The 16,422-nt window shown below is 33.5% G+C and overlaps 1 protein-coding gene across 3 annotated transcripts in view; it reads left to right on the forward strand.

The window, feature by feature from the left end:
• The window catches only part of LOC143226320 (uncharacterized), an 83,871-nt gene that overhangs the window by 16,898 nt on the left and 50,551 nt on the right, over window positions 1-16,422 (forward strand). For 2 of the 3 annotated variants that reach the window (XM_076457131.1, XM_076457132.1), the window contains exons 2-3: window positions 10,595-10,738; window positions 15,763-15,915. In XM_076457131.1, coding sequence (XP_076313246.1) covers window positions 10,595-10,738; window positions 15,763-15,915 — 297 coding nt within the window. Of the gene's footprint in view, window positions 1-7,367; window positions 7,591-10,594; window positions 10,739-15,762; window positions 15,916-16,422 lie in introns of those variants that run through there. The other variant, XM_076457134.1, reaches the window with a different exon arrangement.

The following is a 16,422-nucleotide window of genomic DNA, read 5'->3' on the forward strand; positions in this document are numbered from 1 at the left end:
CCCCCCGCTAGTACAGCGGTATGTCTACGGATTTACTACACTAAAATCAGGGGTTCAATTCCTCTTAGTGGGCTCAGCAGATAGCCCCATGTGGTGTTGCTGGAAGAAAACACACAAACAGATCAAAAGTAACTTAATTATAAAGACCAGAACAAAAAGCAATTTTTAAAATAATAAAGCCAATTCTGTATAACAAAATTACTAGAAATATGTGATGTCATAAATTAAAACCTATAAATTAGAATGAATTCAATTTTTCATTGGAGATCTTCACTGTTAGTTATCTATTTTATCGTTATAATCTCAATAATATTTCTCAAAAGTTCAACCGATTTGGAGATTCAGGTTAGTGCCGAAATCCACTTACTAAGCTATAGTTAGGTTGAATAAATTATTGTTCTAATTACTTATTCTATTCCTTATTATATTGCATTCTCTCTGTGTTCCATTTTACTTTACTCTTTGGTGTCTTATTTAGATTTAATGTGTCTTCCCCCCATTTATAATTCGTGTTTGATTTTGTTTGTTTGTTTGGAACTAAGCACAAAACTACACAATGTTCTTTATCCACCATGGTTATCGAAACCTAGTTTCTAGCGTTGTGAATTCGCAGATTTGCCTCTGTGCCATTGGGAAGGGGGGGGGAGCTAACTCTAGTGAAGATAATGTTTACAATAACAGAGTTAATACTCTTGCATTTTCCGCGAGAGGAAAAAGACGTTAAACTATCTTATTATTTCTTAATTAAGGGAGATTTTAATAACAATAAGCAGTGGATGGTTAACGAACAATTTTATCAAAAACTAATAAATATAGTCTCACCAAATTCTGAATATACTTATCTCATTCCAATTATTTTCAAATTAGAATTAATCATTAGTAGCCAATAAGAAACTTCAGGACCATACAGGTAATACTGTTTGTTTTATTCTTCATTCTACGTAAAATGTACAACAATCAAAACAAGATATTATATGACTGTGGAGATAATTGTTATACTTTATATCTAATATTATGTGCTATATGTTATTAAGGTTCAAAAAGTGATTGAGAGAAAAATATTTAGCAATCTCTTTTTTTAAATTTAGGGTTCAGTTTGAGCACTGTTTATACAATAGTTTTCTCGATATCGGGCTCGTGCACACCACATAAATAATTTAAATCTGATATACACAAAGGAAGATTAGCTCATGAAAGCTGGAGTGCATTGACTTTTGGCCTGGTATGGCCAGGTGGGTTAAGGCGTTCGACTCGTAATCTGAGGGTAGCAGTTTCGAATCCCTCTCGCACCAAACATGCTCGCCCTTTCAGCCGGGGAGGGCGTTATAATGTGACGGCCAGCCCCTCCATTTGTTGGTAAAAGAGTAGCTCAAGAGATGGCTTTGGGTGGTGACGACTAGCTGCCTTCCCTCTCGTCTTACACTACTAAATTAGGGACAGCTGGCGCAGATAGCCCTTGAGTAGCTTTACGCGAAATTAAAAACAAAACAAAAAGCATTGACTATTTTAATTGTAATATTTTGAAAAGGATAATACACAGTTAGAAGCTTTATAAATTTTATTATTTTTGAAACAAATAACATCAGAGATAGCTATCGTAATATTATACCTTTATCCTACAAACTGACTTTTAGATATTTTCCTGTATTTTTGCTTTAATTAAGATGGAATTTTGCAAACTTAAAGGACACATGGACTGGAAAATAAATAGTATCGTCGGGATGACCTAAGGGGTTCATTGGGTTCTTGTGCCTCTTAAACTCCCCTAAATGAGTAATAGAAAAATACAACTACAAAACTTCTTCTTTGTCTTTCATGTCCTAAGGTATTAGATGATGTACTTTACTTATATTTTTGTTTTATGTAGAGAAACGTTTAGTTCTTAAACTCGCCGACTTGACAGGTAAAAGGATAAGGATTCTTATGGGTTAGCAAGAATTTGTGGGCTATCGGCAACCAAATCAAAGTAAACAAGTCTTATCTTAACAAGCTGTCTCTAACAACAACAAAAAATAAATAAATAATTACGTTTGTTAAGGTTACATTTTACAAAACAATAGCCAACAAACCAGAAGATTTACTCTTAAGATACAAAGATTTGTTAGAAGACTCTTTCCATAATAGGTTTGTCCATATCGAATGACTTAGGGTGTTGTGTCCTAAAAATGACGAATTCTATTGTTTATTAAAATGTATTTTTTGCATTGATTACTATACATTTTATGACATACTATTTTGAAAACAAGCGTTCATGTTTTTTATTTATTTTTTTAATACCAAAGTTTTAAGTCCAGCATAAAAATTTCATAAAATGGCATTTACGGTATACACATATAACAATATCAAAAAACAAAAGTAAACACAGATAGTTGCGCAGCGATGTAAGCGTCGAAATTTGTAATTAGTATACTACTACGATATTTGGATGTGCAAAAATGAGTTTGGAAAGTGTTATAAAAGTGACATATAATGCAACACTAATTCCCCCATGACTCAAAGTTTACAAGCTTAGAGGACATACATTACGTCTCGTTTTAAGATAATTTTGTTATTCAAGTACATTGTTCACTTTGTTTAACAGAGTATAAGGTGTGTTTTTGCTTGAACCACCACCTGTTTGACTGCTCACGCTGGTACTGGTTCTTTTCTTTGCTAATATATAATTCCATCCACGTCTGATTCTTGAATGTGTTTCCTGTTTGAAGCTTAAGAGGCCAGAGTTGACTTCAATTACACGTGGTGATCTTTTTTTTATTCTGTTTACAAAGTATTGATGGATGAAATCTAATAAACTATTTGCAGAAAAAAAATCTTTCTTAGATCAGTAGAAAATTACAATAAAACATGTTAAACAAATTATACAAGTTTTATTTCTGCTTTTCTTCATGTGAAGCTTACAAATATCTCTATTTGGAGAAGTTTTGTCGTACAAAATCAATAATAATTTGACATGTTCGCGATAGCAAAGATATTGTTAATTAAAACGATGCTACTAACCGAATCCTACCGGCCCGACATGACCAGGTGGTTAAAGCAATCAACTCGTAATATGAGGGTTCAGGGTTCGAATCCCTGTCACACCAAACGTGCTCGCCCTTTCAACCGTGGGGGCGTTACAATGTGACGGTCAATCCCACTCTTCGTTGATAAAAGAGTAGCCCAAGAGTTGGCGGTGGGTGGTGATGACTAGCTGCCTTCCTTCTAGTCTTACATTGCTAAATCAGGGACGGCAAGCGCAGATAGCCCTCGAGTAGCTTTGCGCGAAATTCAAAACAAGCAAAACCAAACCTTTCACTTACGACACTTGGGGCCCGGCATGATCAGGTGGTTAAAGCACTCGATTCGTAGTCCGAGGGTCGTGGGTTCGAATCCCAGTCACACCAAACATGCTCGTCCTTTCAGCCCTGGGGCAATTATAATGTGACGGTCAATCCCTCTATTCGTTGGTAAAAGAGTAACCCAAGAGTTGCGATGGGTGGTGATGACGAGCTGCCTTCCCTCCAGTTATGCTGTTAGCTTTGCGCGATATTCAAAATAAACGAAACCAAACGACATGCCAACAAGTGGCCAACATCATTATCCTAGTCTTTCACTTCCGACACACAAACAGCTGGTCAGCATCACTAGTTAAAATTAGTTTTCGTAACATTTTATTTATCTTTTGGAATAAATTTTTTGTTCTCGATGAACTCCGCCACTTAATATAGTGGCTTTAATATTTAAAACGAAAAATAAAGACTGGAATATTGTTAGCATGATTAACTCCGCCACTTAATATAGTGGCTTTAATACTTAAAACGAAAAATAAAGACCAGAATATTGTTAGCATGATGAACTCCGCCACTTAATATAGTGGCTTTAATACTTAAAACGAAAAATAAAGACTGGAATATTGTTAGCATGATTAACTCCGCCACTTAATATAGTGGCTTTAATACTTAAAACGAAAAATAAAGACTGGAATATTGTAAGCATGATGAACTCCGCCACTTAATATAGTGGCTTTAATACTTAAAACGTAAAATAAAGACTAGAATATTGTTAGCATGATGAACTCCGCCACTTAATATAGTGGCTTTAATACTTAAAACGAAAAATAAAGACTGAAATATTGTTAGCATGATGAACTCCGCCACTTAATATAGTGGCTTTAATACTTAAAACGAAAAATAAAGACTGAAATATTGTTAGCATGATGAACTCCGCCACTTAATATAGTGGCTTTAATACTTAAAACGAAAAATAAAGACTGGAATATTGTTAGCATAATGAATTCAAAGAATTTTCTTACAAAACCATCAACATAATTTCACAAAACAGAAAACTAAAAACAACCTTACAAAAAGAGACATTAATTCCATTAAAAACCTAAAACAAGACAAAAACATAAAAATTCTAAAAGCAGATAAAGGTAACGCTATAGTCATAATGAACACAAATGAATACATCCAAAAAATGAATAACATCCTATCAGACACGAACAAATTTAAACCAATACACACAAATCCAACAAAGACACACGAGACGCAACTGAACAAATTACTACTACAAATGAAAAAAGCCAACACAATTTCACAAACACTTTATTCCTACCTACGGAAAACCGACTCACGCCCACCGCAAATATACGGTATCCCCAAACCTCATAAACCAGATTGTCCATTACGACCAATAATGTCCACATATGAATCGTTTAATTACAATCTTGGTAAATACATAGCATGGGCATTCTCCAAATATGTAACATCAGCCAACTCATTCATCAAAGACTCTTTTAATTTCAAGTCTGATCTTAATCAACTTAATCATAAAGCCTTAATGGTCAGTTTCGATGTTATATCCCTCTTTATAGAAGTTCCAACCACTGAAGCCTGCAAAATAGCCTTAGAACTCTATATCCGAGACCCTAACCCAACTATGGAAATTCCTAGTAACCAGTTAGCAACCCTCATAGAATTCACCACGATAAAGACAAACTTCATGTTCAACAACCAAAACTATATACAAACAAATGGCCTAAGCATGGGCAACCCAGTATCACCAGTTCTAGCCAATATTTTTATGACACAAGTTGAAATACAAGCAATTAACACAGCATTACATCCACCACTATACTGGTACAGATATGTAGATGACACGGTTGCGGGATTCAAATCTACAGAACACATACTTAATTTTTTCAATCACATTAACTCTATACATCCCAACATTAACTTCACATGTGAACAGGAAGAAAGCAATCAAATATTATTTCTGAACCTCAAAATTACAAGAACCGACACACAATTCAAAACAGAAATCCACCGAAAAATCACCCATACTGGATTATACATTCCTTGGGACTCAGCACATGAAACAAAACAAAAACTCAACATACTAAGAAACCAAATAAACACAGCCATAAAACTATGCTCACCAGATAAAATTAACGATGAATTAGACAAAATAAAACAATACTTCATCAACATCAATAAGTTTTCTCCACAAACCGTAGAAAACATTATACGCACACACCTAGACAGAAAGCAAAATCAACCAACTAAAGTAAATATATCTCACGAATTAAAAAATCACGAAACAATATACTGCTGTATACCATATATTCCTAACATCAGCAAACAAATAACCAACATTTGGCAAAAAATTAGTAACAAAATATGACATTCCAGTTAATACCAAATTTATTCAAAAACCAGGCACAAAACTGAGGTCTATACCATGTAAAAACTACACTGACAAACACCACACCAACATTATTTACAAAATACAATGTGATAACTGCCACGACTTCTATATTGGAGAAACAAGTAGAAAAATGGAAACCAGATTCAAAGAACATAAAAAGTCACCTTCACACGTTTTCGAACACTGCAAGCCAAATAAACACAACATAACCATAGAAAACACTTAAATAATAAATAAAGAAACAAACATAAACAAATGCAAAATTAAAGAAGCCTTACTTATACAACTTAAACCCAAAATAAACCAATACAAAGAAACACCTTTATAGCTATATTAAAAATAATAAAATAAATAATAGAAAATTATATATTCAAACATCTAACCCCTGCCCTCTACATTCCGACACTCAGTTATTCAACTCCTTTCAAACATGTGGTCAGCTTCCGGTCAGTTTCCTCTTTCTTTCTTTGTGAACCTGACGATGACCGAAGAAGGTCGAAACGTTGTTCGCTCTTCTATGTAAAATATTTTCTCAACCCAAACGAGCCGTTTTTACATATAAATTGTTAGCATAAATTGAAAGACGTGATTAAAGAGTTTAAAATGCTATTTTTCGCTCCTTTTTTATCATGGTCACAATTTAAAAATAAGTTGGATTTATAATTACTCCTCATTTATTATTTTGATATGTTCAGTTGGTTTGCTTAGGTTCTAACTGACTATAGGTGAAATATCTTGAGGACCTCGCTTAAGTATACCAAATATTACAGATATTACTTAAGTACAAGAAATGCTACAGATCTCACTTAAGTGTACTAGATACTACAGATATTACTCAATTGTAAGAAATATTACAGACCTTACTTAAGTATACTAAATACTAAAGATCTTACGTAAGTATACGAATTATTACACACCTTGCTTAAGTATACCAATTATTACACATCCTGCTTAAGCATGCCAAATACTACAGACTCTGCTAGTGGCGTATTTAGGTAGGTGCTAGAAGGGGCTCAGCCCTAGGGACCATGGTTTTAATGGGGACCTACTGATAATTTTATTCTATGTAAAATTACATGGGATGTAAAGCCAACAAGAATTATTAGCCCCTGGGCCCAGAAACCACAATGACATAGATTTCCTTGCTACTCTTAAACGATATAAACTCTCATATGGATAAATCTATCAAGAATGATAGGTAGATAGTGAAATATCACTGTACTTTAATCGAATATTGGCTACCATAGTAACTATGAGATAGCTTGATGAGATTAAACGTATAGTTTTGCACAGTAAATTAACACTATCTCGGTTTTAAATTAATCACACTTCTTAGCACTGTCAAATCGGCAATAGTGAAGAAAACGTCCAAATACCCTTTAATTGAAGCCTATCAGCGCCCTCTGACGTGTTTCTTTGTTAGCATTATTTTAGTGTTGCACATGCATATTAAATATCTTGCAACGCTGTTATAAATGTGTTTTCTCTTTTACCTGATGAAAAATACAAACTATTGTATTTCTTAATTACTTAATTATGTGATTTATATTTTAGCTTAGTAATGTAGAAAGACTGCTCTATACTCTTCACTTCGTAAAATCTGCGCATGCTCAATTATTGTGGCGTTGTAATAAGTCCGTGAAGTTGATTCAATCTTCTACTGAATTACCGTGTGTTTCTCATAGGCGCTAAGGTTATTTTTTACCTATCGAATACTTGGTCTTGGGGGTTAAAAATATCTTCTTACCTATCATGTCTGGTATAAATAGGTCATAAATATGAAGTCGCCAGAGAATTACATGGCGGCAAAAGAGGCGGCGAAAGACTCACCCTGCTGGGATCAGAGAGGCCGATAGAGGCAGTGGACAGCCCACAAGTTGGCGTGTAAAAAAAGAAGGTCTTCAGGTAATTAAACGCAGTTTTAATTAAGTCAACCAGGATGTTCTGCGTGAAAGAGGTTAGTGGGTTCTCTTTCAGCTATGATGGGCGCTGAACTATTGTATAATATATGTCTATAGAATGGTAACAAAAAACACACTGAAGTATACGATAGCAGAATGGCGTTTTCTTTATTATTATTAAAGATTTCAATACACCTGTGTAGAGTTATAGCTGAGAAACCACCCCACACATTCCATTGAAAAGCCTAAATCCTTCAGCTAAGGAGGGTTAACATGAAAGTCTTTTCTTTGTACCTCCTTTGTAGACGCTGTTTTTTTTAAGGCACCGTTAAAAGAAATCATATGTACGTAAGTTCTGAGTTTTATATAGTTGGGGTTTATATTGAAATCTGGTTAAACATACACTTTGACTAGTACGATTTACAGCGAAACCTGTATATATATACTCAGGTGATGTGAACCTACATTTCAACGTGAATACACACTCATGTTGTTAGGACTAACAGCAAAATCCCAGATATCTACTCAAATGGTTAGGAGTTATAGTGAAACCTGTAACTCTAGCTACTTAGAAGCAGACGATATTACTTCTCATCTAAAAGTCACGATCCAGCTCAAGCACGCGCTTGGTCGTTACTTTTTCACTGAAAATTAAAGATATTCAAATGGACACTTAATATATTCTCGTATTAATTACACTTTTGATTAAGCGTTGGTATTAATGCAACAGTTAACGATAGCACAGCTTGTGTGTTTACGAAATACCGATACTTTCTTTGAAAAAACAAGAACACATAACATTAACTTTATGTATTTTTCCCCAAATTGTTTTTAATACAGACGATACATGTTTGGCATATTAAAGAAATACCAAACAAAGACAAATTAATACTCAAAAAATAGGATATTTAGCTGTTATCTACGATTTATAAATTCGAACGACTAACGCTAAAACTGTTTATTTGTTCTTGAATTTCGTGCAAAGCTACAAGAGGGCTATCTGCGCTAGCCGTCCCTAATTCTGCAGTGTATGTATGTAAACACACTATGATTTATGGGAAATGTCTTTTAATGGTCAAACTTGAAATTAATCCTATTTCCCTTTCGTAAAGCCTGTTGATTAATTGTTAATGGTTCGGTGTTAGAGGGTTGGATCACTTCAAAGATTATTTGTTGGAAGATGGAAAGCAATCTGCAAATATTAATTATGAAGGTTTGTTATAATTTTAAAATTTCGAGATAAAGCTTGTGTGTAAGTTATTACTTTGAAATATATGATTAATGTTAAAGTACATTGTTTTAATTGACTTTGAACATTCCCCGTTAGTTGACACGTATTTCAGCTAGTATGTATATCAAAATCAATCAACAACTCTGCACTCCATGCAGTTAGGAAGTTTTCATCTTATTTATCCTGGAGTTCTTGTTAGCCGTAATTACAGTTATGTAGTTGCGAATTTTTACAGTGAAATACTGGTGAGCTTCGTGACAACAACATAATCACAACAGAAAATAATTAAATGAAATAGCGAGAAAAGTTGTTCGCGTTGTTAAACTTGTGACAACAACTTCCTTGAAATACAGTTTATGTTTTCCGTATATATATATATTGCAATAAGAACTGTTGTAAAATATGAAAGTACTTTTCTATAGTCTTAGTAGAGGCCCCTTAGAGCCTACGTAATTTGTTTTATTCATGTCCAACCACTTTTATAAAAGGCCTAAAGATGTTTTCCAGTGAATAAATGTTCAGTTGTTTTTTGTTTTTTTTTGTATCCGGCATGATGCGTCTATTTAAATCAGCCTCAAATAAATGGACGATTGAATAGACGACACCAGAGGTGTTCCTTTTTTTAAGGCAATATTTTATATATAGCTAGAATTTTAGGCAAGTATTCGATTTAGTTATAGCTTAAAGGCTGTTGGAAGCGAGGTTTTATACAACACGTTGGCTTAGCAAAGAAAGAACAGTCGTTGTTGTTTTTTTAATGTAGCTTTCAGAACATCTTGTTATGTAGTTTCAGACCGCTGACGGCTAATTACGCCTCATTCCTCTTTCGTTCATAGGTCATTAAAGACAGGTTAGATGCACTGTAATAAAGTTGATCTCCTCCAGGCTATGCATTCCAGTCACACCGTTATTTTATTAGTATCATTGAGTAAGGACTTTAGTAGCGTATAAAAAAAACTTCTTGCAACACTTGGCCTGTTGAAGTTTAATTTGTGTGATATTGGAGGATCGTTTTTTGAAACTTGTATTTTAAATAAATAAGAAGCAAAACCTCTATCACTTGTTCAAATTACCACCTTGCTTTCGAAGAAAGAACAGGTTTGATGCACATAATGATTTGTAGAATTCTGCATCTACCAGTTCGTAAAGTGTTCCAACTAACTGATGTACCTCTCAGGTGGTGTTTAATTCATTCAGTGGTAAACTAATTGATGTACCTTTCAGGTGGTGTTTAATTCATTCAGTGGTAAACTAATTGATGTACCTCTCAGGTGGTGTTTAATCCATTCATTGGTACAACTAATAGATGTACCTCTCAGGTGGTGTTTAATCCATTCAGTGGTACAACTAATAGATGTACTTCTCAGGTGGTGTTTAATCCATTCAGTGTTATAACTAAGTGATGTATCTCTCAGGTGGTGTTTAATTTATTTTATTATAATTAAATATTCTGTTACCAGGAAGTTAGGCACAATTAGAATATTAATTATAATGAATAAAATCATAACTGGTAATCCCAGCGTTTTATTAAACTACACGACAAATATGTATTCATTCCAATACCACTTTATTTCTTCCTTCTTTGTAATGCCACATGGACCATATAAAGCAAGAAACTGTACAATATATATTATTATAATTTAGATTATCTGGTGTCATAAAGACATTATGATTTGTTCTATCTTTCATTTTACATCAGGTCATTAGGTGTCCGGAGGTCACGTGAAATTTGTTTTCTCACACAGTATATTTTACTTACTCTTTCATTTTATTTTAGGCTACCTTATGTCAAAAGGTCACGCGGGATTGTGGTCACGGTGTATGCAGCTCTATGACGTCAGAACAAAGACTAACGAGACCCGAGCATTAGTCGACAAGTGTATGTCTAACTTCGATAAAGAGGGAGTAAGACCTTATAGTTGTAAGTTCACCGAAGTATAAAGAGGAAAAAGAAAGCTTTGTAATTGTTAGTTAGATATATTGTAAGAAGGAAGTAAGACCTTATAGTTGTAAATTAGCTGTAATGTAGATAAAAAGGTAATATTATATACTCTAAGTACAATATGTAAGTTATGATTATTTAGTCTCTATTGTTTGTTTAGCGTAATGTTTTTCAAGGGTTTTGTTGTAACAAACAACCATAAACAACTTGATATTATAGGTATTTCAGAAAATAAGCCGTTTTGCATATTTTGATATTAGACATTTTATCTGTTTTGAATATTAATTGTCTTTTTACAGTTCATGCACAATTTCAGAATATGATGTTATTATGGTCTTAGTGTGATATAATAACGGGTAGTGGGTGAGATTTGATAGATTTCGAACTAACTGACAGTTTTATGGTAGTTCTGTATTAGTTTTAGTAATATTTCAATAACTGTACGAACCCATGAATGAAAGTAAATGAGAATATGTTATGCTAAGTCAACCACATAACATCTGTCATATCCATCGTGGGGAAGTGAACCTCGTATTTCAGCGCTGTAAGTCTATAAACTTACCTTTGTCTTACAAGAGGCCTCCATTATCAGAGATCATTCAAAAGTCCAGGCGCTATAAATATAATAAACTTTCCTAAAAAAACTGTTAGGGTATGACCAAAATTAAGTAAGTATATTGCCGAGGTTATTTTTGTCTTTTAGAAATCGTATTTTAAGTAAGAATTAATAATACAATATTATTTATTTTATTTTAACATTATTTATTTAATGTTTTATGCAAATTAACTTTCTCTATCATTCACACAAATTGACGAACCACCACGCTAGACTTTCTTTTACCTAGAGCGGGTCACACACAAAATAGCGTCAGAGGGAGAAACCTGTGTTGATAGTTCGATTAAATTAGGATTATTATCCAGTGTGGCTTTGTCCCACAGTGGGACAACGATAAGTTTAAAAATTTACAGCGCTAAAATCTGGAGTTTGATTCTCCGTTATGGACACAACAGATAACCCAATGTGGCTTTGCTTTAAAACCAACAAACCAAATATCGATTTCAAATGGTAAGCGTATTAAGTCACTGGAGCTGAATACTAGGCTTAGGATAATACATAAGGAAGAACAGATTGACTGGTTGGATTTATGGAATTAGTTCAATAGGAAAAGGGAAGCCTTTTTGAATGGATAATTTACATTCAAATAGGGACTGGCTTCCGTGACGACGAGAAACCCACTTGAAGTAAAATGTATTCTCAAGACGGCTGGTGTGGGTATTAGTACTTTAATTAAAATAAAGTACAGATCAACGTTTCGACCTTCTTAGGTCATCTTCAGTTTGAGGGACTGGCTTTTTGCAAAACTATTAACTGAACTGTACGGCCAACTTTAAATTAGAACTAAACTGTAGAATGGGTCAGAATAATGATGGAAAATAAGGTGTAGAGAAGGATATAGTTTGGAATCAAGATTTAAAGGTAATTTGTTATGGTAGCCTAAACTGTTATTACCTTAATGCTAACAGAAGAAAAAATACAATGAATGAATTTAGAGCACTAGTCGGAACAGAAGATTTAGGCCTAATGGGAATAACTAAACCTTGGCTAAATGTAAATACTTATGATGAAAGGAATTTTTTTTTTTTTGAAATACAGAATTATAGGTTGTTCAAGAGAAAAACAGTTTTAAAAGAAAAAAGGATTGGCTTTACGTGCATTATGCGAGTTACAATCTGTTGAAGTTAAAGATGTCAAAACTAATAGAATGAAGTTGAATTTATTTGGGTTTTTGTTAGTGAATATAAGAGAAGAAAGATTTCAGTTTTGGTGATGCAGCTAATTTAATGGAAAGCTTAATAAATATTTTGAATATTTCTAATGTTTAATATAATAACAAAGACGGTCTGGATGAGCCAAAAGCTCCTTTGCTGTCCAATAATGTTATCATATAATCATTTGACCCTCCAACGTTTTCAAATGCACACAATTTATTATACAAAGTTAAAGGTAATATACCATTACAAAACTATATGTTTCATTGAATCATGTTCCGCCATCTTCAGGAGACAAGAAAAACGCAGAAAATTTCATTTACATACTCAAGTAAATGTCCATGTACACTTTACCATATGTGCCATCTACAAAATTGATTTCCAATCATTTACTTCCGTGGCACCATGACCTAAATTCTATTCAAGATTATTTTGTTTTTAACAATTTACGGCGATTTTCTTTTATGTAATTTTTCCTCTTTTTTTGAGATTAATTCATTGTGTTTCTATTGAATTTCGCTCAAAGCTACACAAGGGCTATGGGAGCTAGCCGTCCCTAACTTTACAATGAAAGACCACACACACTCCAACTTTTGAACTATTCTTTTACGAACAAATAGTGGAACTGACCGTTATATTATAAAGCCCTCACGGCTGAAAGGGCAAGCATGTTGGGTGGGAGGGGGATTCGAACCCGAACCTCAGAGTAGGAGCTGAGCTCCCTAACTGCCTATACTTCGTTCCACTCAATAATGTATGAAGGGCTCTCTAAATGCGCCGCCAAAACCGAATCTCTAGTTTAAATTTATCAACAATATTTTGTTATTTATTTTTAAATTTAAAACTGCTACCTGTCTGTCCAATATATCGTAAATCACAGCTACAGGAAATTTTGTATATTCGACATCTATATTTTAGTTCAAATTTGTCTTTAACACTAATAATTATATTAATTTATTTTAATCGAGGATTAAAGATTATTTGACAATTAGTATGTTTCATGAACATATGACAACATGGAACGGATTTCTGTATACCGAAGTAGGCAGAAAGCCACCTTCTGTTTATACAGAAACAACTAAAAAAATCCAAATAATCTTGTTCAATCTAAAGTAGGTTGTATTGGGGTTGCGGGGGTGGCTGGTAGAATTGAGATGTTCCTGGAAATTAATTAACTTGTGTTGCTTTGCCGCCACACCAGAAACTTGTCGTCCACATATCTTACTTAGAACTCTGATTTTTAACCTATATTCTAGTGCCAGAATTTCAACATCATACACGAACATTTCTGCTAACAGAGTTGATAAAGGTGACCTCCATGAACAAACCTTTATTTTGTTTTTAAGTGTCGTTGCCCACCATTAGTTACAGGCAGCTTCTAGACATGGAAAACATTTACTGGCTAGTAACCTATTTTCGAAACAACGTAATACCTCTTTTATTGGTCGTTTCTACGGCTTCTCGAAGGTTAATATATATAACTGTACTTTATATTAACCCCGAAAAAGCTGCAAAGGCGAAACATTGGTTTAAATAAAAATATATTATTTTATATTTATCTGGAATGTAAAAGTCGTTTTTTTTAACTTTTATCAAAATCTGTATTAATATTCTTAACGTTAATAATAAACTCAGACGAATTTCTGAACCGTAAATATGTGTGAATTTGTTTTTTTTAAAAGAACATTCAAAACAACGAACTCAAAAACTACATATTTTGACAATCCTCTGTTATCAACAATAGGTCGGAACAGTAATATAATTTTATGAACCTTCGGGACAACATCAAAAGAACGAGGTAAAATATAATGGGATAGTATAACGTTGTTCGTTCGTTGCTAAGGTATTATTGGTTCTTCCAATTGTTTTTGCTTTATTCTGTAGTACATTCGTAGGATCTTTTTTTATTTCAATATATGAATCATGATTTAAAAGATTTCTAATATTTTCTTTTTGTCTAATTTAAAAACCTGTTGTTCTTTATCTGCTTCAGAAATTACAATATTTTTATTATTTTTTAATTAGTCAAAGTTGCTTCACTTCATAATTATACAAGTTACTTTTTGACTTTTTAGTAACATAAGTAAATTTGTTACTATTGTTCGAACACTATCCTTTATAATATTATCATCAACTTGTTTTCAAATTGGTTTCGACTGATATACTTAGAGCTTCTTTCGTTGATATTATATTATCTATAGAATATTCCAGCCAGGCACAGTAACTTTACCTGTAGTATTTTCTTTGGACATGTTTACTATTTTAGGATTATTCAGTAGTCTATTATATTTTCATTTTGTACGATATTTGTATTTTATAAGTTACTTGTAGAGCATACTTTTGTTTTTAAACAAAATTACGTTGTTCCCAAATTATCCACATATTTCAGTTGCACATTTTCCCATCATCTTTTCAACATGGTGTACATGTAGTTAAACTCAGCATGTTTTGGGCCTGAACACCTGAGTTTTACCTTATTTAAAAAAAAGACAAAACGAAACACTGTTTTACTTAATTATCTACTGTTTTCTTATTGTTTTTTTATCTGCTTCTTTTTTAAGTAACTGAAAAGCCAAACAGATGTCTACAACGGTGCTAAGGTGCTGCTAATAAAGTTATTGTTTTTTAAAAAATAAATATTGACATTTTGTAATTTTTACATCCGATATAATTTCTATTGATTTTTGTTTACGTTTTCAGCCATTTTGTTAAATGTGAGGTAACATTTGAACGAAAGATGTTGTGGTTCGTTTGTGAGAAACATTGAACCGGTATATAATATTATAGTGTGTATCGATCTGCGTTGTTGTTTTTATGACATACTAGTAAATATTTCCAACCGTCCACTAATTAGATACATTTGATCAACAACTGTTCTTGATCTTTAACTGTGTGTAGTCTGTCAAATCCATCCAAATATATCAATCCAAAATACAAGCAGTCGAAACGGATTTCAACTTCTGAAGTAATTCTTGTTATGCATTTCAAAAATCCCAAACAAGGACGTTTCAGTGGGCGAATCTGATCTATTATCTTATTTATACTTTGGAATGTAATGTTTAAATGAAAATTAAGCATCCAAATGCAAAAATGCATCATGGGTAATATGAGACATTTTATGTTTTGCTACGTATATTTTTGTTTTATAAAGGCAGAATATCATTTAAGAAATACGGTCATAAAACTTATGGTGACACTCAAGTTTGATATCTTACTAATATTTTATTTTGTAGATGGAAAGACGTGTAAAACAGCTGCCTCTGGACTGTGTGTGACGCAAGGTGTGATTACTGGCCTACTTCTACTGTATTTAAACCTAAACATGTTTTATAAAAGAACGCCCACTGTTTTAGAACACTTTCGGCTTCCTCTTCTCCTCGGGCAAGGTTTGATTATTTTCTACTTTCATTTATTTGCGACTAAAATAGTAATATTATGGTTGTTTGTCTTGTTGTTTTTTTGAATTTCGCGCAAAGCTACTCGAAGGCTAGCCGTCCCTAATTTAGCAGTGTAAGACTAGAGAAAAGGCAACTAGTCATCACTACCCACCGCCAACTCTTGGGCTACTCTTTTACCAACTAATAGTAAGACTGACCGTAACATTATAACGCCCCCACGGCTGAAAGGGCGAGGATGTTTGGTGCGACCGGGATTCGAATCCGCGACTCTCGGATTACGAGTCGAACGCCTTAACACACTTGGCCATGCCGGTCCAGAAATGATTGCTTCTACTCCTTTAGGACCCCAAAGACACTTAACCAAAAATAACCATCACGGATTGGATGAATTACAATTAATAATAATTAGTCGTAATTATGAGTGACAAATAAATAGCCTCCCCCCAGTGGCTCAGCGGTATGTCTGCGGACTTACAATGCTAAAAACCGGTTTTC

The sequence above is a fragment of the Tachypleus tridentatus genome, chromosome 9 (assembly GCF_004210375.1).
Source record: "Tachypleus tridentatus isolate NWPU-2018 chromosome 9, ASM421037v1, whole genome shotgun sequence".
Classification (NCBI taxonomy): domain Eukaryota; kingdom Metazoa; phylum Arthropoda; class Merostomata; order Xiphosura; family Limulidae; genus Tachypleus; species Tachypleus tridentatus.